General features: G+C 42.5%; 1 protein-coding gene across 4 annotated transcripts in view; it reads left to right on the top strand.

The window, feature by feature from the left end:
- The window catches only part of LOC123510534, a 286,238-nt gene that overhangs the window by 254,539 nt on the left and 4,793 nt on the right, over window positions 1-26,906 (top strand). For 3 of the 4 annotated variants that reach the window (XM_045265784.1, XM_045265787.1, XM_045265785.1), the window contains 6 exons: window positions 11,810-11,928; window positions 15,544-15,697; window positions 20,469-20,726; window positions 21,288-21,430; window positions 23,801-23,920; window positions 25,194-25,323. In XM_045265784.1, coding sequence (XP_045121719.1) covers window positions 11,810-11,928; window positions 15,544-15,697; window positions 20,469-20,726; window positions 21,288-21,430; window positions 23,801-23,920; window positions 25,194-25,323 — 924 coding nt within the window. The remainder of the gene's footprint in view (window positions 1-11,809; window positions 11,929-15,543; window positions 15,698-20,468; window positions 20,727-21,287; window positions 21,431-23,800; window positions 23,921-25,193; window positions 25,324-26,906) is intronic. The other variant, XM_045265786.1, reaches the window with a different exon arrangement.

Below are 26,906 nucleotides of genomic sequence, written 5' to 3'. Positions count from 1 at the left end.
CTTGTCCTTCCTCCAGCACTTCCTTCCCTCTTCATCTCCATCTTGCAGAGAGAGAGTGTTGGCTGTCATTAAAAACCCGGGACGAGCCTCTCTTCTGTTTTTTTGTATCGAAATCCAATACAAGAAAGAAAAGAAACGAAAGAGAAAGAGAGAGAGAGAGAGAGAGAGAGAGAGAGAGAGAGAGAGAGAGAGAGAGAGAGAGAGAGAGAGAGAGAGAGAGCTAGATGAAATGCAGAATAAACAAAAAAAGATAAAAGAAGGATGGATATATACAGAATAGCAGAGAGAGAGAGAGAGAGAGAGAGAGAGAGAGAGAGGGGGCACTAAAAATAAATCTAGGTGCAGAAACACATAAAACCAGGCACATTTTCACGCACGTGTGTCTACGTTTCACTATTTTAACTTTTTTATTACGACAGTGAAAAGAAACATGTAAAAAGCGAAAAGGGGAACAAAAAAAAAGAAAAGAAAAAGAAAGACTACAGGAAAAACAGAGGTAATAAAATAAGAGCTTGTACACACACACACACACACACACACACACACACACACACAATGCTAACAAGAACAAGGTGGATGGAGGGAGAGGATAGAAAAAAGCGAATGAAATAGAGTATAAAAAGAAACGAGACAGAGAGAGAGAGAGAGAGAGAGAGAGAGTCAGAAAAACACAGTAAACAACGAAAGAGGAAAGAAGATAAATTTGAGTAAACGTGACACAAAATTAGGAAAATTATAAGAGGAAAAAAAATCGAGGGAAAAAATAATGACGCCACGACCTCGCGCGCCAAAAAGACGACCCGAGGCGAGACAAGACACGACACGACACGACCCCTGCGACAAGACACGACCCCACGAGCTTGCCCCTTATGAGTCGTCCCTTTTCCCCGCCTGGCCAGTCCATTCCATCTATTTACGGCACCATTCCATTTTAGGGGGGTCCTTTGTCCAGACCCCCTCCTCCTCCTCCTCCTCCTCCTCCTCCTCCTCCTCCTCCTCCTCCTCCTCCTCCTCCTATCATTCAGTATCCACACAGACTTCTTCTGACGTTTCCTTGTTACCTTTATTTCCTCCTCTTCTTCCTCTTCCTCCTCCTCATCTTTCTCTTCTTCTTCCTCCTCCTCCTCCTCTTATTCCTCTTCTTATTCCTCTTCTTCTTCCTCTTCCTCTATTTCTTCCTCTTGCTGCTCCTCCTCCTCCTCCTCTTCTTCTTTTTTTTCTTCTTCTTCTTCTTTTTCCTCTTCCTCTTCCTCCTCCTCTTCCTCTTCCTCCTCCTCTCCTCTTTCTCTTCCTCCTCCTCCTCCTCCTCCTTTTGAATTAGTGTAGTTTGTTTCGAACTATCTCGTAAGGGCCAATAAGTCTGCTGCTGTTGGTTTTATTGCTTTCTTCGAGTACCTCTTTCTTTTCTTTCGTCCTCCTCCTCCTCCTCCTCCTCCTCCTCCTCTTCCTCCTCCTCCTCCTCCTCCTCCGGTATCCGTATTATAAAGAAGACTGCGATAGACTTGAAAGTTTACTGTGTAGAGTTATTAAAATTGTAACTATTTCCATGCCCAAGCAAGCTAAAAGAACTGGTGGGGAGATGGGAGGAGCCTTCTTGTCTCTCTCTCTCTCTCTCTCTCTCTCTCTCTCTCTCTCTCTCTCTCTCTCTCTCTCTCTCTCTCTCTCTCTCTCTCTCTCTCTCGTTGCAATTATTTCCTGTTACTCAATTATGTTCTTTTTCATTTTCACTTTTCCCTCAAGAGTTGCATTTTTTTCCCCCAAAGTTCAATGATTTTCCGCAGCCTGACACGAGTACGAAATTATTCCCTGCTTGGTATTTTCCGGTATGATATTCTTTTCATTATGATTTCTTTTTTTTTTTTTTTGTCATTTTCTTTTTTTATTCTATTTAGTTGCCTCAGTGCGCGGAGGGTGGTGGTGGTGGTGGTGGGGAAGTTTAAGCTACGTTTTTGGTGTAACTTTTTGTTGTACCTTTTTGTCGTACCTTTATGGTGTATCTTTATGGTGTACTATTTTGGTGTACCTATTCGTAAATTTTAGACGGACGCTCGTGAAACTTGTTATTATTTTTCTTAGTTTGTTAATGGCAAGGGATAAAATCATGTTTGTTATGTAAAGAATCTATGCACACACACACACACACACACACACACACACACAGAGAGAGAGAGAGAGAGAGAGAGAGAGAGAGAGAGAGAGAGAAACAGCGAGATACAAACACAGAATACTTAGGAAATAGATTAGAATGATAGAGACGAGGGTTGTTCCCGAGACAGATAAACAGATACAGATAGATAATTAGAGACAAAAATAAGAGAAATACATTCCAAATTAATTAATAACACACACACACACACACACACACACACACACACACACACCTGTAAGCGGCAAAGAGGAATAAATCTTACCTGTTCTTGATTACGTGCATCGTTACCTGAAGGCCAAAGCGAAAACTGCACCTGCCTCACCTGGACTAATGGCTCACCTGATAAGCTACGTGTAAACAGCAGCCAGCCAGGCCTCCAGGTAATTACTGCGCCGTAGCTTATGAGAGGAACGGATGGCGCTTCCCTGCCTCTGTGAAATGGTGCAGGAGAGAGAGAGAGAGAGAGAGAGAGAGAGAGAGAGAGAGAGAGAGAGAGAGAGACAGAGAGACAGACAGAGAGAGAGACAGACAGACAGACAGACAGACAGACAGACAGACAGAGAGAGAGAGAGAGAGAACAGACAGACAGACAGACAGACAGACAGACAGACTGAAAGACAGACACAAGACAGAGAGAGAGAGAGAGAGAGAGAGAGAGAGAGAATAAGAGCATTGAAAACAGTCCAAAAGGAGGCTGACTCGGAAATGGAATCATAAATAAACAAGACGCAGGATAATCGAGTCATCCATCCCGAAGCTCCGAACTTTGGGACAAAAACTTACTTTAATTGTTTGGAAGTTGTGGTCCTGGAATAAAAGTTCCTTAATATCCTATCGTAAATAAGCACTAAAACATCCCTGAATGCATTAACCAGACTCTTTATTCTTGGCAGCAGTGTATTATTCAGCGAGGAGTGATCTTGCGAGTCTCCGTGTGGTGTGTAGCAATTCATACCACTAAAATTAATGGAATATTTTATCAGCGTCTATAAGAAATCAAGGGATGGAATTAATATGCTATCCTTTCACTGTCAGGCACTTGTTCTTCTCGTTCAGCACGTCTACCTTCACTATAACCATTTCACCTTCGCTATTAATCACCCCACACACGTCAAAGCACATTCGGATTTTTCTCTTCTTATTCTCTCACTATCAATGGGTCAACCTATTTTTTCGTCTCCCTCACTCCTATATTTCACTATCAATATTATTCTTCCCACACACGTCACTTCTTCCTCTCTCTCTCTCTCTCTCTCTCTCTCTCTCTCTCTCTCTCTCTCTCTCTCTCTCTCTCTCTCTCTCATCTTCCATGCGTTTTTTTTTTACTTTTTTCACAGGAATTAGTTTTTATTCTATTTTTTTGTGAATATTTGTTACTTTCATTCTTATTCGTCTTTATTTCCTCACATTCTTCCTCTTCTTCGTCTTTTTTTAGTCTTTATTTTACCTTGTGTGGCTGAGAAGATTTCCAGTGACTCTCTCTCTCTCTCTCTCTCTCTCTCTCTCTCTCTCTCTCTCTCTTTGTTTTTGCCGCCACTTCTCTTGCAAACTCAAAATTCAGGTTCTCTAATGTTTTCTATATTATTTTTATTTTAATTACGAGATTTCTTGTAAACGGAGGAATAGAGGCAAGAAGAGAGAGAAAGAGAAATCGAAAAAGGATAGAGATAGAGAAACACATGGAGAGGGAGAGAAGAGGAGAAGAGATGAGAAGAGAGGAGGAAGATTGATTTGAGGCAAGAAGAGAGAAAGAGAAATAAAAAAAAAGGAGAGAAAGAGGAGAGAAACACATGGAGAGGAAGAGAAGAGGAAAAGAAAGAAGAAGAGAGGGGAAAGATAAATTTGATGCAAGAAGATGGAAAGAGAAATAAAAAAGAGAAGGATAGAGAGAGGAGAGAAACACATGGAGAGGGAGAGAAGAGAAGAGAGGAGAAGAGAGGAGGAAGATTAATTTGAGGCAAGAAAGAGAAAGAAAAATCGGAAAAGGATAAAGATAGAAGAGAAACACATGGAGAAGGAAGAGAAGAGGAAAAAAGAGAAGAAGAGGAACATTAAATTTCTCTCTCATTATTCCTTGTTCATTAATCTTATCCTCCTTACCTTTCTATAAAAACAATGGTCACACATTTCATCATCATCATCATCATCATCATCATCATCATCATCATCATTATCATCACTGTCATTCATCCCTTTCATTTTTCTTTCTTCCCTTTCTCCCTTTCTTCTCTCGTCATCATTATTGGTATCGTTGCCATTATTATTGTTATTTTTTTCTGCTTCTTTTTCTCTTTCTTCCCTTCCTTCTGATTGATTGCAACAGACAGACTGACAGACGAACAGACAGACAGACAGACAGCTGACATTGATATTCTTTCCCCTTTATATTCTCTCTCTCTCTCTCTCTCTCTCTCTCTCTCTCTCTCTCTCTCTCTCTCTCTCTCTCTCTCTCTCTCTCTCTCTCTCTCTCTCTCTCTCTCTCTCTCTCTCTCTCTCTCTCTCTCTCTCTCTCTCTTTCATATCTTATTAAACATGAAGCCACAAGAATCAAAAGGTTTCAGAGAGAGAGAGAGAGAGAGAGAGAGAGAGAGAGAGAGAGAGAGAGAGAAAGAGAGAAGACAACAAAGAGAAGACAAATAAGAATGATAAAAAAAAATAACCACAACAACCGCAAGATTTTAAGACGAAAAGAAGAGGAGGAGGAGGAGGAGGAGGAGGAGGAGGAGGAGGAGGTAAGCAGGTATCCAGAGCAATGCATGTAAGTGGTCAATGAGAAGGTGACTAACAGCTGGCAATCCTCCTCCTCCTCCTTCTCCTTCTCCTCCTCCTCCTCCTCCTCCTCCTCCTCCTCCTCCTCCTCCTCCTTCTCCTTCTCCTTCTCTTCCTCCTCCTTCTCCTTTTCCTCCTCCTATTCCTCCTACTCCTCCTCCTCCTCCTCCTCCTTCTCCTTCTCCTTCTCCTTCTCCTTCTCCTCCTTCTCCTTCTCCTTCTCCTTCTCCTTCTCCTTCTCCTCCTCTTTCTCTTCCTCCTTCTCCTTCTCCTCCTCCTCCTCCTCCTCCTCATCCTCCTCCTTTTCCTTCTCCTTCTCCTTCTCCTCCTCCTCCTCCTCCTCCTCCTCCTCCTCCTCCTCCTCCTCTTCTACGAGCATTGCCGTGGGATGAGCCTGGCACTAATGGCACTCAGGCACATGGCACGCGCTCCTTAGGCCACGGGTGCCACTTAGGATATCCGGCTATGGTTTCTGGTAAGCATCCTGAGGCGTATCCTTTCCTATCCTAACTTATCCTTTTATCCTTACCTACCCTGACTCCTTATCTTTACCTTTCCTGATGTGTTTTCCTCACTTATCTTGATTTATTATCCTTTTGTTAGATACTGTGAAGTTTTATCCTCTCTTGCTTATCTTGCCTTATCTTTTATCCTTATCCATCTTGATGTCTTATCTTTGGGTATATTGATTTGTTATTTTGTATTTATTTTCATGTGTTATCCTATCTAAGGGTCTATGGAGGTCAGAGGATTAATGGCCACTTCAGTACTAGGACGCATTTCTACGTTGAGTTTTGGGTATAATTAGGCGATTTTACTGACATTAGGAAGGGTTTATAGTGGTCAGAGGATTAATGGCCACAGTCTTCACTATTTTAGCCACTTCAGTACTAGGACGCATTTCTACGTTGAGTTTTGGGTATAATTAGGCGATTTTACTGACATTAGGAAGGGTTTATGGAGGTCAGATGATTAATGGCCACAGTCTTCACTATTGTAGCCACTTCAGTACTGGGACGCATTTCTACCTTGAGTTTTGGGTATAATTAGGCGATTTTATTGACATTAGGAAGGCTTTATGGAGGTCAGATGATTAATGGCCACAGTCTTCACTATTGTAGCCACTTCAGTACTGGGACACATTTCTACCTTGAGTTTTGGGTATACACGATTTTACTGACATTAGGAAGGGTCTATAGTGGTCAGAAGATTAATGGCCAGAGTTTTCACTGGTTTTATCCCCACGTAAGTTTATGAAGCTGTGTAAAATCACCAGATAATAACCAGAATGAATATGAAAACGTGTCATGGTACTGAATGGGTTAAAGCTTAATATGCCAGCTTGCTTTTTTGTTACCGCTAGTGTTTCAACTCAAAGAATTAATGAAAAAATAGAAAACGGTTCATTTTTATTCGCTACTTTGCTGTGGATTATCGTTGTTTTTCAAAATGTCAGAGTTGTGTATCAGCCTGGGATTATTACAGCATCAAATCCTTTATTTTCCGGGAATCTTTTATGGTTGTTTATGATTATTATTTCAAAAGTTTAGGTTTAGATTCTTCAATTTGCATGACAAAGCGCATTTGATGGACTCTTTCATTAGGATCCAGATTATAAGTGCAATGACGTGATTTGCATTATAATGACTCTCTCTCTCTCTCTCTCTCTCTCTCTCTCTCTCTCTCTCTCTCTCTCTCTCTCTCTCTCTCTCTCTCTCTCTCTCTCTCTCTCTCTCTCTCTCTCTCTCTCTCTCTCTTCATCTGCTTTTAGTTCTTTAAGCATCCGTCTAAATATCTCTCTCTCTCTCTCTCTCTCTCTCTCTCTCTCTCTCTCTCTCTCTCTCTCTCTCTCTCTCTCTCTCTCTCTCTCTCTCTCTCTCTCTCTCTCAAAATGGCGTCATTCCAACTACTGTCAGAATCTCGCAGGTGTTCATGATGATTCCTTCTCCTCCTCGAGATAATATTGCCATTAGTCGTCAGCATCACCTCATTCCTATATCTCGTTACTGGGGAATTGCATCTGCCCTGAACCTTCATCCGACTCCCAGCGCCCTTCCCTTTAGTCTTCCTTGCGCTTGTGACCCTCGCAGCGCCCCTCCTCAGCCTCCCAGACACGCGGGGTCATTTTCCACCCTCATCTCCGCAGCGGTCATTAGACAACCTCAATATATCAAGGGAATATTGTCCCGAGTCAACCCTGAAGACCCAAAATGCCTTAACAGTGAACGTTTGGCCATTTCATCCTCGCTCCCTAAACATGGTACCTCTTACTCCTCTCTCTCTCTCTCTCTCTCTCTCTCTCTCTCTCTCTCTCTCTCTCTCTTTTTTTTTTTTTTCTTAATTTATCTTCTCTTTACTTCTTCTTTCATCCTTTCTTCATTTTCCTGTCCTTTTCCCGTCCTTCCTTCCATCTCTCTCTCTTTATTTCTCTCCCTCTCTCTCTCTTTCTCTCCCTCTCTTCCTTTATTCCCGTTTGTTTCTTATTTATATTCTGTTGTATCCAAGTCCCTTAATTAGTTTTTCTTATTCTGCTTTTCTCTCCCTCTTCCTTAATTTCTCTCTCGTCCTCTCTCTGTTTCCTCTCTCTCTCTCTCTCTCTCTCTCTCTCTCTCTCTTCGTCTTTATTTCTCCATCACTTTATTCTTTACTTCTCCTTGTGCCCTTGACTTACTTCCAAATTCTGCCTCAGTATCCTCGTGTCCTGCGCCTCAACTATTTTCCTATTGTCTGTGTGTGTTGTTGGTTGGCTTTCCCTTCCTCGCATTCTCCCCGTGTCCCTTCGGCTTAACTCTCTATTTACTTATCGTTTATCCCTTGTGTTTGTTGGTGAGCGCCATTTCAATACGTGAATGCTCCGTGGAACTAACGCCTCCTGTCTACTAACTGTTTATCTATACGTTTTTATCCCCTTTGTTGTTAATTTCGACCGTCAGCCAGCCCACCAGACCGTGACCACGCATATTGGGGGCGATTTTGTGGCTGTTTCCCTTGTTTTTTTGCCTTCTGTGCTTGTGAAAGAATTGGTTGGCTCTTATTTTCGTGTGTCTAGTGATTCGGTGTAGTGTTTTTGTTAGTATTTTTTTTCTTGTGTATTTTGTTTTCTATACACGTGAAAGAATTGTTTGCTGTTAATATTGTGTCCTGTGTTTTGAATATATGCCACACCTTAATAATTTCCTCTTGTTTTTTTTTTGTTTTTAAGGTGATATAATTTTCAGTGGGTATCGTTTCTTATACACGTGAAAGAATTGTTTGCATTATAATGTGTTGTGTGTCCTGTGGCTTGAATATATGCTAGACCTTAAAAACTTCCCGTTGCTGTTTCATCGGGAATTGTTTCTCTTCTATATTGTGTTCCTATATACATGCATTATAATTTTTTGTGTGTCCGATGGCTTGTATGTAATGCCACACCTTAAAAACTTCCCCCTTGCTTTTTTTCGATTTTAATATTTTGAAGGTATTGTTTCTCTTCTATCTCATCCATTTCTTATTCATTTCACAACGTCAAAATCAATAAGGGAGTTTAGGTCTGTTCGTTTTTTTCCATCTATCTATTTATCTATTTTATTTTTGTTGTATAGTTTTATTAATTTTATTTTTCGAGAGCATGGAGGAAATTTTATGGAAATGTTTTTCTTATTTATTTTAACCTGTACGTGTTTACCCAAAGTTCACGTCTATGTTTTCCTGTTTATTTTTTTTTTATTCCATGTGGGCTTTTCACGGGAATTTCTGGGCTAAAGGGGTTCTTTATGTGGCACCTCCTATCTGAAAGCCCACCCGCTAGGAAACCGTTGCCCCGAGTGAGGAAGCCCAACCTACACTCGGACCGTGGACAGGATTCGAACCCGTGCGCTTGGAGACCCCTCGTTGTTGATTTCAGAGCGTCACATAATTACAGCGCGTCCGAATATGAAAGAACTGTTTACATTATAATTGTGTGCCTTTGATGGTTTGAAAGTAGGTATGCCAGATCACAAAAATGTTCTTCTTATTTCCTTCAGTTTAGTATTGCGTTGGTATTGTTTCTATTTCTATATTTTTATCCAATACACGTTAAGGATTATGTATACCTGTGAATCTCATGCCTTTGTTGAGTTAATAACGACAGAAAAGCACTGAACTGTCCTTACCTTTTCTCTCTCTCTCTCTCTCTCTCTCTCTCTCTCTCTCTCTCTCTCTCTCTCTCTCTCTCTCTCTCTCTCTCTCTCTCTCTCTCTCTCTTCTTTTTTTTTCTCTCTTTCTTTACCTGTCACTACCATTCCTTTTTATAAGAACGTCAGCCAAACCACTAATGTCTCCATGTATATTATATCTCTTTTTTACTTCCCATTCTATTTAAATCCATACACGTGAAAAATTGCTCATTTGACAATTTTTATGTTGATGAGAGAACAAATAAATCTCACAATGCCTTAACTCTATATTGGGAGAGTATTTCATCTTTCTTTTCCATTTTCTTTTGCATTTTTTTTTTCATCCATACACGTGAAGGAATCGCTAATCTGTGAATCTTATCTGCGTGTTGATGAAGGGCCGTCAGCCAAGTCCCCCACCTCCATAGAGCACGCCCTATGTTGTTTTCCCCGAAGTATTTTATGGGACTATTTATTTTGCATGTTTTGGAGTCACGCACGTCAAAACATTGGTTATCTCTAGATCTCACGCCTTTGTTGTTAATCTGAGTACGTTGATTTGGTCTCCTATGCGTGTCTTTACTTGTATTTTGCCGGAATGACATGTGGGGTTCTCTCTCTCTTGCTTATTCTACTTCTATGTGTATGTTGACCTCTTCAGTACCATGACACGTTTCCATATTCATTTTCCTTGCTATTTGGTGATTTTTTGCAGCTTCAGAAAATTACGTGGGGGATTGAAATAGTGAAGACTCTGGCCATTAATCTTCTGACCACCATAGACCTTTCCTAATGTTAATAAAATTGTCTAATCGTACATAAATCCGTCCCAGTACTGAAGGAGTTAAATGTCAGTAAATCTCATCCATTTCTTATTTATTCCACGTCAAATTAATAAGGACGTTTAAGTTTGTCTGATTTTTTCTATTTATTTCTCCATTTTATTTTTGTTGTATACTTTTGTTAATTCTATTTTTTTCCAGCACATGGAGGAATTTTTATGGAAATGTTTCTCTTATTTATTTTAACCTGTTCGTGTTTACCCAAAGTTTATGTCTATGTTTTCCTGTTTTTGTTGTTGATTTCAGAGCGTCACATTATTACAACGTGTCCGAACATATTTTTTCGTGGCATGTTATGAGAGATTCTATTTTTTCCTCTCTTATTTTTGCATCCGTATTTCTCTGCTAACTGTTTATCTGCTGGGTTTTTTTTTTTATCCCTTTGTTGATTTCAGAACGTCAAACTACAACAGAACCTTTCTACCTGTTTTGGAGAGGGAATTTTGTGGGACTGTTTCGCCTGGACTTTATTTTACATTCATACACGTCCACTATCTCTTTATCTATAGTCTCTCTCTCTCTCTCTCTCTCTCTCTCTCTCTCTCTCTCTCTCTCTCTCTCTCTCTCTACAATAGCAACTTTCCTACACACATTTTTAAGAGAATTTTGCTGCACAACCTTTCTTTCAATTTCTTTCATATTCTCATAGTTTACTTTTATATTCTTAGTCTTTTCGTTGTTGGATTCAGAACGTCAGACTACGAGAGAATGTCTTTACGTATTTGTGGAAAGGAAATTGTTGACATTCTTTGTTCATATTACATCTTTGCTGGAGTTTTGTCGTTCACATTAAGTATCATTGGTATTATTTTGTTCAGTTTGTACCCCACGCATTCTACAGAAATAAATGAAGACAGAAAGAGAAGGAGAGAGAATACACATAAGACAGAATACACACAAGGAGAGAGAATACACACATGAAGACAGAATATACATAAGAAGACAGAATATACATAAGAAGAAGACAGAATACACATAAGAAGACAGTAAAAGAGACCTCTAGCTACGTGAACTCTACGGACCAAACATCCTGACTATATTACATCCACTTGCTTTTCATCCCTGTGTTTATTGCTGAAGTTCCCAGAGACTCACCACCACCACATGAACCCACAACCACTTAATTTTCACACTGTGCCTATTAGTTTAGTTCCCATCGAGTCAGCAGAACTACTATAGCCACCACATTGAACCCTATCCATTTACTTTTCATCCTTGTGTCTATTGTTTAAGTTCTCAGAAAGTTAGCAGTGCCACTATAACCACCACTTTGAACATTAACCTCTTAATTTTCACCCTTGTCCCAATTACTTTAGTTCCCAGCGAGTCAGCTAAACACATAAAGCTTAGCCACTTATTTTCTATTCCCGTGTCTATTACTTAGATGCCAAGTGAGTCAGTAGCACCAACAGAACCACCACATTGAATCATGACCTTTTACTGTGTCTAGTACTTTAGTTCCCAGCGAGTCAGTAGAACCACTATAGCCACCACTTTGAACCCCTTTCATCTTGTGTCTATTATTTAAGCTCCCAGCGAGTAAGCAACACGAAGCTTAACCTATTCAGTACTATGACGCGTTTCCATATTCATTCTGCTTACTATTAATGAGTTTACACCGCTTCAGAAACTCATGCATGGGATTAGAATAGTAAAGACTGGCCTTTAATCTTCTGACTTCCATAGATCCTTCCTAATGTCAATAAAATGGTCTAATCATACACAAATCTCAAGGTAAAAATGTGTCCCAGTACTGAAGAGGTTAAACACTTACTTGTCATCTTGTGTATGTTGCTTAAGTCTCCAGTAAGTTAATAACACTAGCATAACCACCACACGAACCCAGACACTTACACAACGGACCCAACGTGATTTTACCCTTCATGAACCCACGGCGTCTTCTTCGGCAGGTCGTTCCTCGTGGTCATCAACGGAGTGCTTCAAGCTGCAGGTGACGGTGAGGTCTGCAGAGTGCGGGGAAGGCTCACTCTGCTCCGGCAAGGGCGCCTGCTACACCAAGAGGGACATGGTGAGTTAGAGAGAGAGAGAGAGAGAGAGAGAGAGAGAGAGAGAGAGAGAGAGAGAGAGAGAGAGAGAGAATGTGAATGGGCCATAGTAAAAGAAAAAGTTACTAGAAACAGACAAATGAAAAGAGAAACGGTGAAAATAACAGGTTTGAAAAAATATTAGTTAGGAATAAGACATACGGAAGGACATTAAGGAGGTAAAGAAGGAAAACAAGAAGGAAGAAAGGAAAAAATACAAAGAGAGAGAGAGAGAGAGAGAGAGAGAGAGAGAGAGAGAGAGAGAGAGAGAGAGAGAGCCAACACAATCAAATAGCAGTCATAACAACAACGTAATGCTTGTAACAATATTGTGTAATTACGAAAAACAAAGCGATGTAAATGAAAACCGAATCCGCGAGACTTGGTTCGCTTCAACACAACTCAGACGCGGAGAAAGGAGAAAAAAAGGACGATCTTAATACCAGAAAAAAAAATAGATGAATAAACAAAAAAATACTTATAGTTGTTGAATACTGCATGAATATTTTCCTTTAATCATTTTTTCTTCTAAACCAGCCGTGAAATCAGGGACATTTTTTTTTGCACAGTTTTAATTATTTTCATTAAGGATTAATCTTCAACGTTCATTATCTCTTCGTTCACGTCCGCAGTCCATCGTTCGTTCAAGTTGCGCTGCCCATATACTAAAACACTAGGCAACTGGGACGTACTCTGCCGATATACACCTAATTATATTCATCTAATTATGCTACTCGCTATAAAAAAAACAGAAAAACCAGCGGGCCAGCTCATTATTTCATTAAGCCATCAAATCCACGCCCGCTCTCCACGCTGACGTCGTTTGAATTGACTCCACGCTAATGTTGGGAACTTTTATATTATTTTTAGCATTGTGATCCCCAGAGCTGTCTCGTGGCGCTGGCTGGCTGGCAGGGCGGAGACACAAAGAAGTAATTGTCATGGCGGTTAGTGTATCTGAATAACACGCTAATGTTTGTCCATCTGTGTGCCTCATAATCCCTATTGTCATGGTCCGGGACAGAGAGAGAGAGAGAGAGAGAGAGAGAGTGTGTGTTTGTGGGGAGGGTTTACGTAAGATTACATGAAAAAATAGATAGCAGGTCTATAAATGGATGTATATTGAACAGTTTACTAATAATAATAATAATGCTACTACTACTACTACTACTACTACTACTACTACTACTACTGCTGCTGCTGCTGCTGCTGCTGCTGCTGCTGCTGCTGCAACTACTATTGCTACTACTAATACTAATACTAATACTGCTAGAGAGAGAGAGAGAGAGAGAGAGAGAAAAGGAGAAAATCAGTAAGATAGAAAGGGAGATAAACGGAGATAAACCAGAGTAGGAAATCCTGTGTCTAACAAATGGAGACTTGGAAACACACACACACACACACACACACACACACACACACACACACACACACACACACACACACACAAGAGCTGCCCTGTGCATGGAATAATCACGGGCCACTCACGCCGCGGAGGACTGGCTGGCCTGCCGCGCGCCTGGACTCTGAGGGTGACAAGCGTGTGTAATTGTGCCCATGCAGACTTGCCTCCGCGCCGCTGTGTTCCGGGAGCGAAAGTTGAGGGTTTTCTGGGGGTTTTGTGGCAGTATTCTTTCCCGCGGACCAAAAGGGAAGGGTATAATTGGACACGTGTGGTAACCTTGACCTCAAAACTGAAAGTGATGTGAAGTGAGGGGGTTATTTTGGGTCTCGTATTCCTTGTCACGCGCGGCATCTCATCATGATAATGGCGCGGGCCGGTCTACACGCCACGAATGAAGCTCCTCCCAGCCCAAGAAAACAAAGGGAATTGTCGTAAAATAACCCGAATTCCTTTTAAACTTGGGACACAAACAAGATAACTAGATCCTGCAGGAAGAGCTCACGCCTGGCTGACGGAGGGAGGCCGGCGGGGTGCTGCTGGCCGACCTCCCCGCCCGCCCTCACTGTTATTGGACATCGATACTGACACACAGCCTCACTGGGCCTCTTGCTCCTAGTGTGCCCGCAGAGCGTCACTCATTTACATTTAGCCGCAGTTATTTGCGCCGTTTACTGTAAATGAAGTGAAATATTAGCAGCTGGTGAGCCATCCTGGCAGGTGGCGGGCCTCCCTCACCTGTCCCGCGTCACGAGCCGACCTGAGCGGCGGAGCATCACCGTCGTTACCTGCAGATTAACATTGGATTCGCCTGCAGCCAGGAAGGTATTTTGAAGTGGGAGAGAGGATGAACTACTAAGATGGGAACAATAGCAAGCTCAGTCTTACAGAACCACTCAGGCTCAGACATGTCTAGACTTCAACAAAGGTCGATTTAACAGGTCGGCCGTTCTCTTTCTAGGCTATCCTTACTAACGAACCACGATTCCCGCCAACAACTTAATGACCTGAGCGTTTATCGGGAGCGTAAGAGACTAAACATTCAGAGTAACTTTTAGATGAAGAGATGGAAGGATTAAGAATAATTATCCACATGTTCTGCTTTTTTTTTTATGTAAGAGGGGAAAACTGGCCAAGGGTAACAAAAAACGACTAAACAAAAAGGCCCACTGAGGTGCCAGTCTCCGAACAGGGCCGAGAGAGTCAACCAAAGGAATGGGATAAATGTCTTGAAACCTCCCTCTTAAATGAGTTTATGTCATAGGAGATACAGAAGCAGCCAGGGATTTCTAGATTTTACCAGAGTGAAAGAGATGAATGATTAAGAATACTGGTTAACTCATGCGTGAGAGAGGTGGACAGAATAGTGGTGAAAGAAACAAGAAAGTCTTGTGTAGCGAGGCCGCGGGAGGAGGGGAAGCATGCAGTTAACAAGATCAGAAGAGCAGTTGGGATGAAAATAGTAGTAGAAGATAACAACATTGTGGCGACGAGAAAGAGGCTTAAGACAGTCAGTCGGAGGACAAGAGTTGAAGGATTGAATGATTTTTTTCTTTTTCTTATGTCATGGCCTATAGCGCCTGTAGGTAACTTGAAGAGTATTGGAAGCGTTGTTCAGCCTCAACCCATTAGTGGCGCAGGCAATTTCATTTATAGTGGTACCCATATTAGGACCCATATCACCACCCAAGCGCATCTTTGGTGTAACCACCTAGAACCTGGATATCATGGTGACATGTACATAAATAACTTTAAACCACTGGACAAATGGCAAAGTTTCAAGGCGGTACGTGGTGGGATAAAAACCTACGCGTTTGGACGTCTGCCCGATCCCACGTTTACCTTCTTATCCACTATGCCACCGCCTTCCACTGTGCTATCGTGTCCATAGATCCTCAAGTGTAAAATTGTGAAATTAGACAACTTAGGAAAAAACTAAAGATCTGCTGCTGTTTGCTTTGTGTTACACTAAATTGGTTCACTTGTTTATAAATAATTTCTTGTTAGTAGTTTTTTTTTAAGTCGCGTTATGAACAAGCTTTTTTTAGTCATTGTTCACCGTCACTGGATTCCTCACCATATATATAATGAGCAATGGTGATAATGATAATAGTGATAAGGGAAAAGAAGGGAAAAAATAAGAAAGATAAAGAAAATCCATGTAATGTTCTTTTTTTGTCTCTTTTTTCCACCGCAGGAGCATTTCGAGTGCCAGTGTTGTGACGGGTACATCGGCAGCCACTGTGAGGAGATGGACGCGTGCAGCGGCGGCCCTTGCCTCAACGCCGGCATCTGCGTGGACATCCAGGAGGGACATGATGGGGACACCTTCCAGTGCCTGTGTCCTTATGGTGAGTGAGCGCCGCGCCTCCCAAACAAGGTGCTTATTGCAAGGTCGTTTTGTCTGTAAATATCGCGCCTCTCGCTGTGCCGCCTCTCTCTCTCACGCTTCTTTGTTAGCGGGAGCTGCCATCGCCTCCTCGCCTGCCTCGCCAGTCTCGCCAGCGTCAGCAAACACTTCTGAAAATTCTGAAACGGAAACCCCAGCCGCCTGTCGCCACCGCCCCCTCCCTCCCTCCCTCCCGGTAACAGCCGCCACTCAGCTGTGTATCTACCCATTTTTCCTTATTTTCCAGTTTTTCCTCTAATTCCACCCGGAGCTGTCAGTCGTTCTTAACCGGAGGGAAAGGGTTAAAAGGGCAAAGAAAATAAAACGGTCTCGTCTGTCTTTCCGTGGCGTGACAAAGGCGGCGTGTGCATCATGTGTCCAAAGATCACCGTGTCCTGCGAGCTGAGGCATCCTTCACTCCTTCACTTCTTCACTTCTTCATTCCTTCATCCCCTTATTCCTTCACTCCTTCAATCCTTCATTCCACTCCTTCACTCCTTTACTCTTTCACTCCTTTACTCCTTCACTCTTCCAGTCCTTCACTCCTTTTACAAGAATATTCATTGTATTATTCAAACCGTGTGTGTGTGTGTGTGTGTGTGTGTGTGTGTGTGGGTGTGTGTTATTAATTAATTTGAAATGCATATCTCTCATTTGTGTCTCCAATTATCTATCTGTATCTGTTTATCTGTTTCGAGAACAAGCCTCGTCTCTGTCAGTCCAATCTATTTCCCAACTAAGCTGTGTTTGTATCTAGCTGTTTGTTTATCTCTCTCTCTCTCTCTCTCTCTCTCTCTCTCTCTCTCTCTCTCTCTCTCTCTCTCTCTCTCTCTCTCTCTCTCTCTCTCTCTGTGCGTGTGTGTGTGTGTGTGTGTGTGTGTGTGTGTGTGTGTGTGTGTGTGTGTGTGTGTGTGTGTGTGTGTGTGTGAAGTAAGTACATACTAATACACCACGTAACATACAGACGCATTGAAAAAGAAAACGAGTTACTTTCATAATCAACACACTCAGACAAATAACACTTTACATTGAAGAAAGAGAGAGACGGAAGAAAGATAGAAAAAAAACGAGGAGCTTCCACAATCAGTACCCTTGGGCAGAGAACAACTTGCAGTTACGAGAAAGAAGAGAGAGAAAAAGAGACAGAGAAAGAGAGAAGGAAGGAAGCGACACATCAGAGAGCACATAGGAGAGAAAGAAAAGTAATAATAAACTTCGGAGACAACCAATAAAGGGCTGAAAACCGTGCAAGACTAAAAACAACACAGCACTTTCATAACACCTTACAAGGAAGTGGTACAGTGGAACCATGCGTGCTTTGGGGTCCGAGGGATCTCCAAGCGCACGGGTTCGAATCCTGTCCACGGTCTGAGTGTAGGTTGGGCTTCCTCACTCGGGGCAACGGTTTCCTATTGGGTCGGCATTGAGATAGGAGGTAACCCAAAAAAAGTACCCCCTTTAGTCCATAAATCCCCATGAAAAAGCCCACATGGTACAAATGGTACAAATAAAAACGGCTAGAGAGACAAACGTGGGGAAGAGAAGCATCAGAAGGCACAGAGGGGATAAAGAGCCTTCGGAGATGACCAGCAGAGGGCCGAGAGCCGTGAGAACTGAGCTACAAGTCAATAAGTGGAGGACAAATCACATCAACATGGTGGACTCAGATGGCCACAGACTCCCGCGCCAACCTCATGTTACACCGTGTCCAGCTACCAGAGTCTTTGCCACCATGTCGAGACCCGCAGAGGCTTTGTTGGTGTCTTGCTGTACGCTGTGTCAAAGTTGGTCTGTTTAAGAGAGAGAGAGAGAGAGAGAGAGAGAGAGAGAGAGAGAGAGAGAGAGAGAGAGTGTGTGTGTGTGTATATATACGGCACGTGAAAAGATTACGTTTGTTTTGTGAGAGAGAGAGAGAGAGAGAGAGAGAGAGAGAGAGAGAGAGAGAGAGAGAGAGAGAGAGAGAGAGAGAGAGAGAGAGAGAGAGAGTTAAAGGAAGTCGAAGAGGAGGCGAGGATGGTGGACAGAGAGAGAGAGAGAGAGAGAGAGAGAGAGAAGTCGAAGAGGAGGCGAGGATGGACAGAGAGTGTTTCAGAGAGAGAGAGAGAGAGAGAGAGAGAGAGAGAGAGACATGTGGGTGTGTGTGTGTGTGTGTGTGTGTGTGTGTGTGTGTGTGTGTGTGTGTGTGTGTGTGTGTGTGAAGTGTGGTTTAAAGGAGGAAGACGGAGAGGAGGAAAGGAGAATGAAGAAGGGACGAACTGTAAACTGCGGTAAACACTAAGGAGGAACAAGAAAGGAGGAAAAGAGAAGGAAGGAAAAGGAAAGAATGAAGAAGTGGAGGAAAAAAAACACATGTGGAGGAAAAGAACTAAGAAATATGGAAGCGAGGGAGTCTGGTCTTGTATGGGCGACAGGTTGAGCAAGTGGCAGTGGAAGGGAGAGTATGGGAGCGTGGGCGGGCGGAGCGGGGCGGAGCGGGATGGGGCGGGGCGGTATGGGCGGCCTCTTCCCCTCCCAGAGTGACTCCCGCCCAAGTATTGACACAGGCAGGCGTCCGCGGCCACTCCACGCCCTCCTTTGTTGGCGGGCGTGGCGGAGACTTCGTATTATTTCCCGCGCGAAAATTGTGTCCCAAGTTTCTCCTCGTCCTTTTTATTTATTTATTCATCTTTATCTTGAGAATCTAGTTTATTTTGTGTCTTAGATTTGGAGTATATTTGCTAGCGTGGTTCTTTGTATCTGATCTTGTATTGTGTATAGTTGTATGTAAGTGGTCTTGTATTAAAGTTCTGTGTAAGTGGTCTTGTATTATGTAAAGTTTTATATTTTCTAGTTTTTCTTCTTTGCAAGTTCTGTATTTTCTAGTGGGCTTCTATTTAAGTGGTCTTGTATTCTGTATAGGTCTATGTAAGTAAGTGGTCTTGTATTCTGTATAGCTCTATGTTTTCTAGTGTGTTTCTATGTACCTGGTCTTGTATTATGTAGTTTTAGGGGATTTTTGTAGAATAAGATGAGCGTCTGAACAAATACTACAAAAGAATAAGAGAGTTGGTGAGAAAAAAAGGGAAGAACATTTGCAGATATTCTCGAAAGATTAAAAATTTCTTCAGTTCCTTCTGTCATCCCATAAATGAAGAAAAATAAGCAAATTTATACTCTTAAGAATAATTAAAAAGGGAGAGCGAAATAGAGAAAAGGTGAAGGAATAGGAAAGAGAAAATTTTTGATATTCGTAGAGTTACAAACTTCTCTTGTGCTCTCAAATACCCTTCAAGATGTGTAACTAATAGAATGATGGTTGAGAATAATTGACTGAAGAGAGAGAGGAGGGTGATGAGATTTGCGTGAAGTGGAGAAGTATTTTAGAGATAGAATAAGTGAGAGTGAAGAAGGATGAAGAAGGGAACAGAAGATTTAAAAAGTAGACAATTGCGAACGTCCACATGGGAAAAGGAGGAGGAGGAGGAGGAGGAAGAAGGAAGAAGAGCAAGCCAGTGTCCTCTATTATCCCCAGAAAGAAGTGAGGGGAAAAGTTTACATACAAGACGCCTTCACGATGCTTTGTGAGGCCTGACGAGGTTGCTTGTTCCTCTGGCGGCTGTGGGTTTTTACTGCAGCGCCAGACAGTCCCGTGTTACCAGGCTTTCGTTCCTGCGCGTGGTCCTGACAACTGGTGACGAATTCTTGCAAGTTGCTGGAGTGTTTTCATTATCCCAGCGACGGTTTGATAAGAGTTCCACACCGTCACTGAGAGAAAACACCCATGATCACCTGATTAATCATTTCCGTGGCCTTTGAAAACAGTCCTTAGAAGTTTGAAGTGTTTAAAAATGGTCTTTAGTTTCTCCCTTAAGGCTTCAATCCATCAAGCTCCCTCGTTATACCCTCCCTCCTTCCCTCATTCCTCCCTCCCTCCCAGACACACAAGAGCCGCTCCACTGGGTAGCTTTGTCTTCACCCCAGCAGTGTATCTCCTTAATATTCCTCCCAAGTATTTTACCCGCATATTCCTCCTCCTCTGTTTTCCCAAATGTTCCTCGTGCATTTATCGTGTAGTTCTTTGTTTTGCGTTTGTGTTTATCCTTTTGTTTCCATTCGGTCTCTTGTTTCTCTCTAATGTTTCTGTTCAGTTATTTTAAGTTCATGTGTTTCTCGTTTATTTCTCGTTTAGTTCATTATTTTTGTGGTTCCGTTTATTCTGTGCTTCCTTTCAAGTTTTTATTTTCCTTTCATGTTTCCCATTCAGTTATTTTCGTGAACATATTATTTTTGTATTCCTTCTTCCATCCTACTTTTTTTCTTTATATTGCTCATGTATTCTGCTTAGCTTCCACATATATCCTGCATGTACAGTACTTTCCTTTGGTACTTATTATTTGATTACATGTATTTTCAATTATTTTTTACTATACTTCTTCTTTTTTGTATTTATAACGTACAACTCATGTATCTGCCGTGCATTAGCGATGTGCCCTTCACGTACTCATCTATATAACTCTTGTCCTGACCCTGTACAGTTCACGTGTGTTCTGTTAACCTTATAATGTATCACTCGTATTGGCTATGTATTGTTTGTGATCCTTAGAAGGAGATTAGATAAATTTATTGATGGAGATGATAGATGGAATTAAGTAGCTTTAATCATACAGGGAGTGCCACGTGTAGGCCTAGCAGTCTCTTGCAACTTCCCTCTTTTCTTATGTTCTTATCCCTCTCACTCGCTTACTTCACTTCAGGTTTCCGAGGGCGATTCTGTGAGGAGCGAACCAATTTGTGTGAGTCTGGGCCGTGCAGGAATGGAGCCACGTGCACAGGGAACCACTCCAGCTACACGTGCCACTGTTCCTCAGGATGGACGGGAACACAGTGTACGGAAAGAAGCATGCCAGCCGTGGACTCTTCGGGAAAGGCCATAGGGTGCGCGGCGGGACCCTGTGAGCATGGTGTGTGTGTGGAAACGACGGCGCAAAACTTCAGGTGTTTCTGCCAGCCAGGTGAGTCTTGATGCGTGCCTTGCCTACCTGTCGCCCTTCTCTTGTTTATTTCTTTCCTTCTCTTCCTTCCTTCTTTTCTTTCTTTTTTCTCTTCTCATCTACCTTCCTTCCTTCTTTCCTTCCTTCCTGCTTCCTCCCTTCCATCTTATTTAAGTTCTTTCTATCTACCTATCTATTTATCTACATGTTTTCCTACCTACCTTTCCATATGAACATTTAAAGTGTCAGTGTTCTTTCCTGATTATATTTCTGTCTTCTAAATTACGAGGATTATAATAACAACACTAAAAAAAAACAAGTATACCTTTTTTTCATCAGTGAAATAGTAAAAAAAATGGACAAAAGAACCCTAAAACCACACACACACACACACACACACACACACACACACACACACACACACACACACACACACACACACACACACACATACACACGACCAATATCCACCAATACTCACACGCAGCTCGCCACACTTACACTCGCTTACCATCAATCTCTACGCTATTGTCTCCAGGCACTACTAACCCCTACCTCCTCCTCCTCCTCCTCCTCCTCCAGGCTTCGGTGGGGTGCGGTGTGAGTTTGAGTACAATGAGTGTGATTCAAACCCTTGCGTCAACGGCGGAACCTGTGTTGACAACATTGGAGCCTACGAGTGTCTGTGCGGGCGAGGCTACACAGGGAAGCGCTGCGAGATCAAGGTAAGTGTTCTGCTATAAGGGTACATTTGGGATTCTGAAAGGGTACATTTGGTATTCAGAAAGGGTACATTTGTATGAGCCCATTTGTAATGCTAGAATAAGGGTAACACTATTTCATCACTAGAAATACCCTTTCTGGACAGAATATTAACCCCTTCAGTACTAGACGCATTTTTACCATGAGTTTTGGGTACGATTAGAAGATTTTATTGCCATTTGGAAGGGTCTAAGGAAGTCAGAAGATTAATAGAAATAGTCTTCACTATTTTAAGGCTAGAATATTAAACAGATAATGAAGGAAACCACAGTGAAAGATAAGGGCATAAGACTAAGGAACTGTAATAAAAGGGGAACGAATAGGGGTCAATGGTAGAGGATTTAAGGGAAGAATTGCTGGAATAATGATTTGCAAGAGAGGATCAGAAGAAAGGATAAGGATCTGGATGGGGTAAGAACGTGAGGTGTTGCTAAAGGGATAACCAAGGAACCAGGAATGGAGAATTTAATCCCTTTAATACCATGACGCGTTTCCATATTCATTCTGCATACTATTTGGTGATTTTATACAGTTTCAGAAACTCAGGTGAGGGACTAAAATAGTGAAGACTGTGGCCATTAATCTTCTAACCTCCATAGACCCTTTTTAATGTCGAAAATATAAATTGGTCTAATCGTACATAAATCTGAAGGTAAAAATGTGTCCTAGTACTGAAGGGGTTACAGAGTGAAGGGACGATGACGTTTTCCAGAGGAGATCCCAGAGTGAAGATGTGAAGAACATAAGCTTTTGTAAGTGATGGTGAAGGGTGCCAGAGGAATGGGCGGAGGACTTAAGGGGTAAAGGGGCGAGGGTGAGTGCCTGCAGGAGAGGATGACAAAGGGGACAGAAAGGAAGGAAGGACTTGACAAAACTTGGTGGCGTGACGGATGAAGGCTGCTGCTGTTAGGAGTTTTCTTACTTTGTACCCCACGGACTCGCCGTCTCGGATCTTAACGTTGTGAAAGCTGCGATTATCAACGTTAAGTAATATCAACATTTGTTTGCCAGAGCTCGTGCCTCGCCGAGCACAGTGATAAGCAAAGTCATAAAGGGCAACTTCCTGAGCGATTATGTGTTCTAGATTCTTTTGAAAATTATTATTTCCTCCCAGCGAAACAAACGGTCAAAATGTATAAACTCAGGAAGCGATATTTTGATTTTAGAGAAAGCAAAAGAGAATTGCGCCATGGCGGCCCATTCCCCCCGAGGGCCACGAGGAGTGAAGCTCACAAGTCAGTAAGAGTCGACTTTCTCAGCAGACTTGGGGGAAAAATATGAAGGTTTTCTGCCGCCTCTGGCACAGAAACCTTATTACGGAAATAAATAAAGGGCGGTGACTCTCTTTGGCAGAAAGGACAGTGGGCGTTGCGTGAAAGACACAGGCATCGAGAAACACGAAGAGAATGACTGCAGACTTCTTGGAAGAAAATGGAACACATGTCGTAAAAAACGAGCAACGGGGACCATTTTTGAGTACAGGAAAGTGGATGCGAGAGCCGGAAGTGGTAGTTACAGTGGTGATAGCGGCGGTAATAGTGACAGTAGTAGCTGGACGAGAGCCCTGAAGGAGGAAGGGGACTAGAAGTGAGACAAGGAGGAAGACATTAAGGGTACTAGGGAGACAGACATATGACTGCAAAACACGCTACGAGAGACACTGCAGTATTGCCAAGTGGGCATCAGAACAAGCTGAGCTCAAATGGCTGAAGGAGAGAAATGAGAAAATAAAATAAAAATTGGGGTGCTGAATTAGAATGGAGAATAATGGAAGTATAGATATAAAAGAATAAATAAAGATTAAATGAAAAAGCAAAAAGGTGAAGAGCAGGAGACAAAAGAAGAACAATGAGGAGGAAAAAATAAACATGAGGAAAATCAAAAGAAGAATAAGAATAAGAAAGATAAAGTCTCGATAGAAAATGTAAACAAGGAAAAAAAGAAGAGAAACATATGAGAAAAATTAAATTAAACAGGAGAAAAACGAAGAGGAATGTGTGAGAAATCAAGAAAAGAAATGATAAAACAATAAGAGAAAAAAAAAGAAAGTTTAGGGAATCATATCAAAGACCATCAACAAAAGAATAGAAAAGTAAAGCTAAACAGAAGAAAATAAGAGAAATGTGTGATAAATTAAGGAAAAAAGAAACAATGATAAAAAAAAAAAAAGCAAGAGAAAGGGGAAAATTTTGGACTCACAACAAACACCATCATTGAAAGAACAGAAAAGTAAAGCTAAACTGGAGAAAATATACGCATTTTTACTATGAGTTTGGATGTAATTAGACCATTTTATTTAAGTCAGGTAACCACAACTTTCCCGACTCTCGCAGTTTGACCTGTGCTCGGACAACCCCTGCCCCGCCAACCTGGTCTGCGTGGACAAGGGCAACAGCTACTCCTGCGAGTGTCTGAGGGGCTTCACTGAGGACAACTGCGGCCCACACCCTCAGGTAAGCACGCTGCCGAACAAAGGGTCACATTATACACCGAATGAAACGACTTGCTTTGTTATTTATTGGTGTGTTTGTTCATGTTTGTGTTTTGTTTTATGAGCTTTGTTTCGTGTATATTTTGTTGTTTATTTGATTTCTTTCATCTTTTGCTTATTTATCTATTTGTCTTTTAGTTATTTAGATTTGTTTTATTCTTATTCGTGTATTTATCCATTCTTATGTATGTCTATTTATTTATTGTCATTATATCATTCATTTTCTTCATTTATTTTTTGGTTCATTCATTTTTTTATTTGTTATTATTCATTTTTACTTTTTTCTTTCATTGTGCGAGGGAGACGGTCAAGGACACGGAAAAAAATTGGAAAAGGTAAAAAGAAAAACGCTTAACTGACATTATTCTTTTCATTTCAGCTGTTCAGTTCAGTTATTTGAAAACTCCTTCTCTTTCTTTATATTTCAGCATTAACCATTTTAGCTCTTTATTATTTAGTTTGTATTATCTATCATTTATCATTAGTTCATTTATTTCATATTCATTCACTTGCATTCTGTGTCATTTGGCATTCACTGCGATCACTGGACACATTCCCGGCCTACCTGTAGGCGTAGCATAAACCCGTGTAGTGGGCGTACGGTGTCCCTGCCGCGCCGGGCGTGGTGCTGGAGGGTTTGTAGTGTGAACACGCCGCGGGGCTAAGCGCTGAGTGCCACTCGTGCCGCGCGCCCTGAGTGTCCTCGGCGTGGGATAGTGTGCACGGGCTTTAATTAATGAAGGCACCACCGGCGCTTCGTTACACACTAATTATTCTTCTCTCACATATGGTGCCTTCACGCGACGCGGAGCTCCAAAACAAAGACAAAGACGAAAAAATCGAATATTTACTCTTTTTCATGTTAAGCCCGTCTGCGTAAAAACATTTCCAAATTAATATATTGAAGGGAGATCACACTGTCACCAATGACATGTCTCTAACATGATAGATTTATTGTTGGAAGTTGTTGTATTTAAATTGTTTGTTTGTTTTTTCACTTTATTGTTGCGGCACGAAAATACCAGTCAGTCAGACAGTCAGTCAGTCAGTCAGTCAGGTGTTTATGTTCTACAGAGGTTTGTATTCTAAGTAATGGTTGTGTAACAGTAATAAATGGCGATGTATCAATACTGTCTGGAAGTATTAGCATCTCCTCAGAGTACAACAAAGACTGACTAACAAAAAATCGTACTTAACAATGAGAGCAGTTCAGTAACACATGTCCCGGCCCGCAGCTGTGCACCCCGAACCCCTGTGACAACGGCGGCACCTGCTGGAACCTGCCCGACGCCAACGTGTTCTACTGTGCCTGTCGAGCTGGGTTCACCGGCACCACGTGTCAAGGTATCCTGCAGGAGGCGCACGGTGAGTGAGGCAGGCCAGGGGCACGGGCCGCGTTGTGCAGACTCCGCCCTCATCTGCACGGCGCCTCGGTGGCTCGATCGAAGCACGGGCGAACACCAGAAAGTGTGTCAAGCTGGGGGTGCCAGGATAGCCAGACAGTGAAGCAGTGAAGCATTAGGAGTAGCGTGGTAGAATAGCAGGAGGCAGGCTAGATCACAGATGACGAAGGCTTTAGTTAGACCATAGTTAGATAGAATTACCTCTAATATTTAAGTCATTGTTACAGTATAACTTAATTCAATTTAGTGTCTAATTAAAGCAGTAAAAGACAATGTTTATACAGTAATACACAGAGGCTCTAGGCCATACCAGCTCTGTAGGCAGCAGGTGTAGTGTTTACTTAACTTTAGTCTGGCGACTGACAATTAACAAGGTACCAAGTATGCCCTGTAAAGAAGAAAGAACATCACCTCACCAGGGCATCCTTATCTAACCCCTCCCTCCCTGCGCGACCCTGCGAGCCTCCCCGCCCCTCTGTAGGCCAATCGCTTTACCCTTCTCCCATGGCTCACTGCTCATCAACATTCCCTGCTACTACTACTACTACTACTACTACTACTACTTCTTCCACTGTTACTACTTCTACGACTACTCTCACTGTTGCCACTTCTGTTACTCCTATACTACTACTACTACTACTACTGTGTTGGTGTACCTGCATCCTCCTTGCTTCACTAAGTTGGCCATTCGTGTCTTCCCTTGCGTAAGAAATAATTCCAAAGACTTCAGTAACCTTCCCTTGAGTCTAAAGTTGTTAATTAATCTTCTCCTTGCAGTGCGGTTCGGGAAGTTAAGCTCTTGTGTTCTAAAGCTGTAAAAGATCCTCCCTCCCTCTCAGTGTGTGTTTGTGTCGTTGTCGTGTATTGATAGTGTCATCACCCCCCACCAGATGTCATGTCAGTGTTACTCATGTCACAGTCACGGGTGTTTTGAGTGCAATTACACCATTCTGCTTAACTCACCCACCCACCCACTCACCCACTCATCCACCTGTTGCCTGAGTGTCACCCACACCCACGTGCCGTGCCTGCCTGGTGTGGTGATCTAGTCAGTGCGGTGTCTCGGGGTTGCTACCTGCTGTGTAAGAGCCCCAGGGTGACAGGGGCCAGGTGCTTGCCGTGGGCGTGGGCGTGGTGGTCCTGAGCGCCGCAGGTCCTCGTGTGTTGCAGTCTGTGTTCCCTTCTTTGCCCGACGCAGGATGCAGACGAGGTGCCGATGTGTGTTGGTCATCTCATGTACAATGGGGTTGCTTCCGCTTTATACTTTTTGTTCGACCTGTGTGTCAGTAGACAGAAGTGCCCGTGTGCAGGTGTGTGCGTGGTCCAGACCCGCTCAGGTGTGTCCCTCCCTCTCGGCCTCCTCACTCACTCGCATGCTCGCCTTCACTCCTCACCCAGCCTCTGCACCTCGACCACGGCCACCCACTGGGGCTGCCGCGGCGGTCCTGCTGCTTGCATGACTGACACACCACTACACCACACTACTGGAACTACTCCTCTTGACATCAATGTTAAGAGTACAGTGTAAGGAGCACACAAGCCACA

Source organism: Portunus trituberculatus, chromosome 29, assembly GCF_017591435.1.
Source record: "Portunus trituberculatus isolate SZX2019 chromosome 29, ASM1759143v1, whole genome shotgun sequence".
Classification (NCBI taxonomy): domain Eukaryota; kingdom Metazoa; phylum Arthropoda; class Malacostraca; order Decapoda; family Portunidae; genus Portunus; species Portunus trituberculatus.
Note: the sequence above shows the minus strand (reverse complement) of the source record. Positions and strands in the feature narration are given on the sequence as shown.